Here is a 2301-nt window from a genome sequence, read left to right as displayed (position 1 = left end):
CTCTTTTATTTCTCTAATCCAATCTCACATTCACTTCAGTTCTCCTATTATAATGTAACTCATCACATGTTTATCTCTTTTATTTCTCTAATCCAATCTCACATTCACTTCAGTTCTCCTATTATAATGTAATTCATCACATGTTTATCTCTTTTATTTCTCTAATCCAATCTCACATTCACTTCAGTTCTCATATTATAATGTAACTCATCACATTTTTTAATCCAAGTGCTGTACAACCAAATGCCTTGATAGTTGGAAAACAATGTACAACATTTGCATTAAGATTAGGTAAAAAATATACAAAGAATACATCAGGAATGCAGACATATATATCTATGAAATACTGAAATATGGTAGTTCATTGATCAAATAACTACAGCAATCTGTACAAGGGTTTTTGTTTTTAATTTGACCAGAATATTTATAACCAACAATACTGTTGACCATCACTATTGTTTTGTGTACCTATTGTTATAAATGTTTCCAACTAGTGTGATTATAGTGTACTTTTATTGAAAATGATAGAGTTGTCAACAAAATTATTACAGTTTTAAGACCAAACTTAACCTCAAAAGTTATATCTAATACTTCAAATATAAGCCATAAACATTCCCCATATCTATATAGTAACTGACCAAAGTATTGTTATGACAGCGGAAGTCACGTGACGCTGGGAGCATACGCGCTGGAGTTTCTCGAAGGATCATGAATTATCGGGGAAGACCGAGTTTGTTCAGGACACCCTCTTTTTTAGTATATAAACCTGGCGAGAAAAACCAGCGAGATTGAAGAGATAGATAATTGAGTCAAGCGAACACTAGGCAACGTAAGTAAAGTGTGTGAATCACTGTGTTTATAGCTTGTGTTATAAAGGTTGTTAAGTTTAAAGTGACTGTGGAAATTCTGTGTATTACATAGTTGTATCAAAAAAGAATAAACTACATTTAATCAAGATGGGACTTGTATCACCGAATTTCCTCGGAAAGAATTTATACCGGAAATTAACAAACAAGCAGATACGCAACAGTATATTTAATTCATTTTATCTCAAGTCCAATAGAATCAAAACCAGTTTCAAATGTAATTTTAGTAAAAATACTGTATACCAAGCTTATTTATGGCTAAGTAGAATTACCACTGATAGGTTGTTTAGACAGAGTATTCATAATGAATCTAAGTTTCAAATGGACAGCACTTGCATGTTGTAGAAACCTACAAATGTAGAGGACGATGTTTTGAAAACGACCTGAAGACAAAAGGTGGAAAACTTTCGAAACGTCGTCCTCTACATTTGTAGGTTTCTACAACAGGCAGTTGCTGTCTATTTGAAACTTAGATTCAAGTAGAATTACCAGTTTTATGACTGATAAATATATAAAACACCTAAAACTTAGGTAGTAACTTCTACTTAATCAATCAGCAATTACACAGGCCTGCAAATTTAAATTTCATAAACATTGTTTTGGTTTTGATAATGAATTTTCCATAATTTCCATAACACAGCCCTGATGTTTTTCCGACTAATTACTGTTTCTGTAGTTTAGTTGCTGTAAGGATGGTTTTATACAATAAAAACTATGTCATTCCTTCATAATTTATCATTTTGTTCAGTAAGCTTACTTATTCACATTAGCAATTTTTTCCCTATAACAATTACTTCGAAGAAAATTATTTTAGCCTAATTTCATTTTCAAGCATGAAGTTTTTCAATTACTGATATACAAAAAGTGACTTATCATATTTGAACCAAGTTTTAATATAATTCTGTCAGTTCTTACATCATCTTCAGCATTAACAGGGGAGCTCTGTTGAAGTAGATAATTAACAACATCAGAATGTCCTCCTGATGCAGCCCAGTGAAGAGGTATTCTCCCTGCCTAAAAAGTACAATGCATATTTAATACACTTTTCATTTGAAAGTCCAAAATAATCAAATTTAAATAACAAAATGTACCATTCTTTTATTAATATCATGCACAACAGGTTGAAATGTATGAAGCCCAGATGCACAAAATTATTTTTTAGCTATTTATTAACTTGTGGAATGGTTTATCTAATAGTATGGTGTGTGCTATTAGTTTGAACTATTTCAAAATTTTGTTTTATATGTATTACAACATTACACAACAAGGAACCACATGGTTCTTCAAGGCTATTCTCATACACACACATCTTAGGTGTAATCAAAAATTGGCGATAGGAACATGGACAGAAAAATACATAGAGATTAATGTGTTTAGGTATATATATTTGTTTTTGTTCTGTTTATATATATATATATATATATATATATATATA

General features: G+C 30.7%; 1 protein-coding gene across 1 annotated transcript in view; it reads right to left on the bottom strand.

Annotated features, from left to right (window-relative positions):
* The window catches only part of LOC106460924 (26S proteasome non-ATPase regulatory subunit 10-like), a 22431-nt gene that overhangs the window by 15294 nt on the left and 4836 nt on the right, over positions 1-2301 (bottom strand). Inside the window, exon 2 of the mRNA XM_013920682.2 lies at positions 1782-1880. Within this exon, the coding sequence (XP_013776136.1) occupies positions 1782-1880 (99 nt within the window). The remainder of the gene's footprint in view (positions 1-1781; positions 1881-2301) is intronic.

This window comes from Limulus polyphemus, unplaced genomic scaffold (assembly GCF_000517525.1).
Source record: "Limulus polyphemus unplaced genomic scaffold, Limulus_polyphemus-2.1.2 Scaffold864, whole genome shotgun sequence".
In the NCBI taxonomy this organism is placed as follows: Eukaryota; Metazoa; Arthropoda; class Merostomata; order Xiphosura; family Limulidae; genus Limulus; species Limulus polyphemus.
This window is presented reverse-complemented; position numbering and strand designations above follow the sequence as displayed.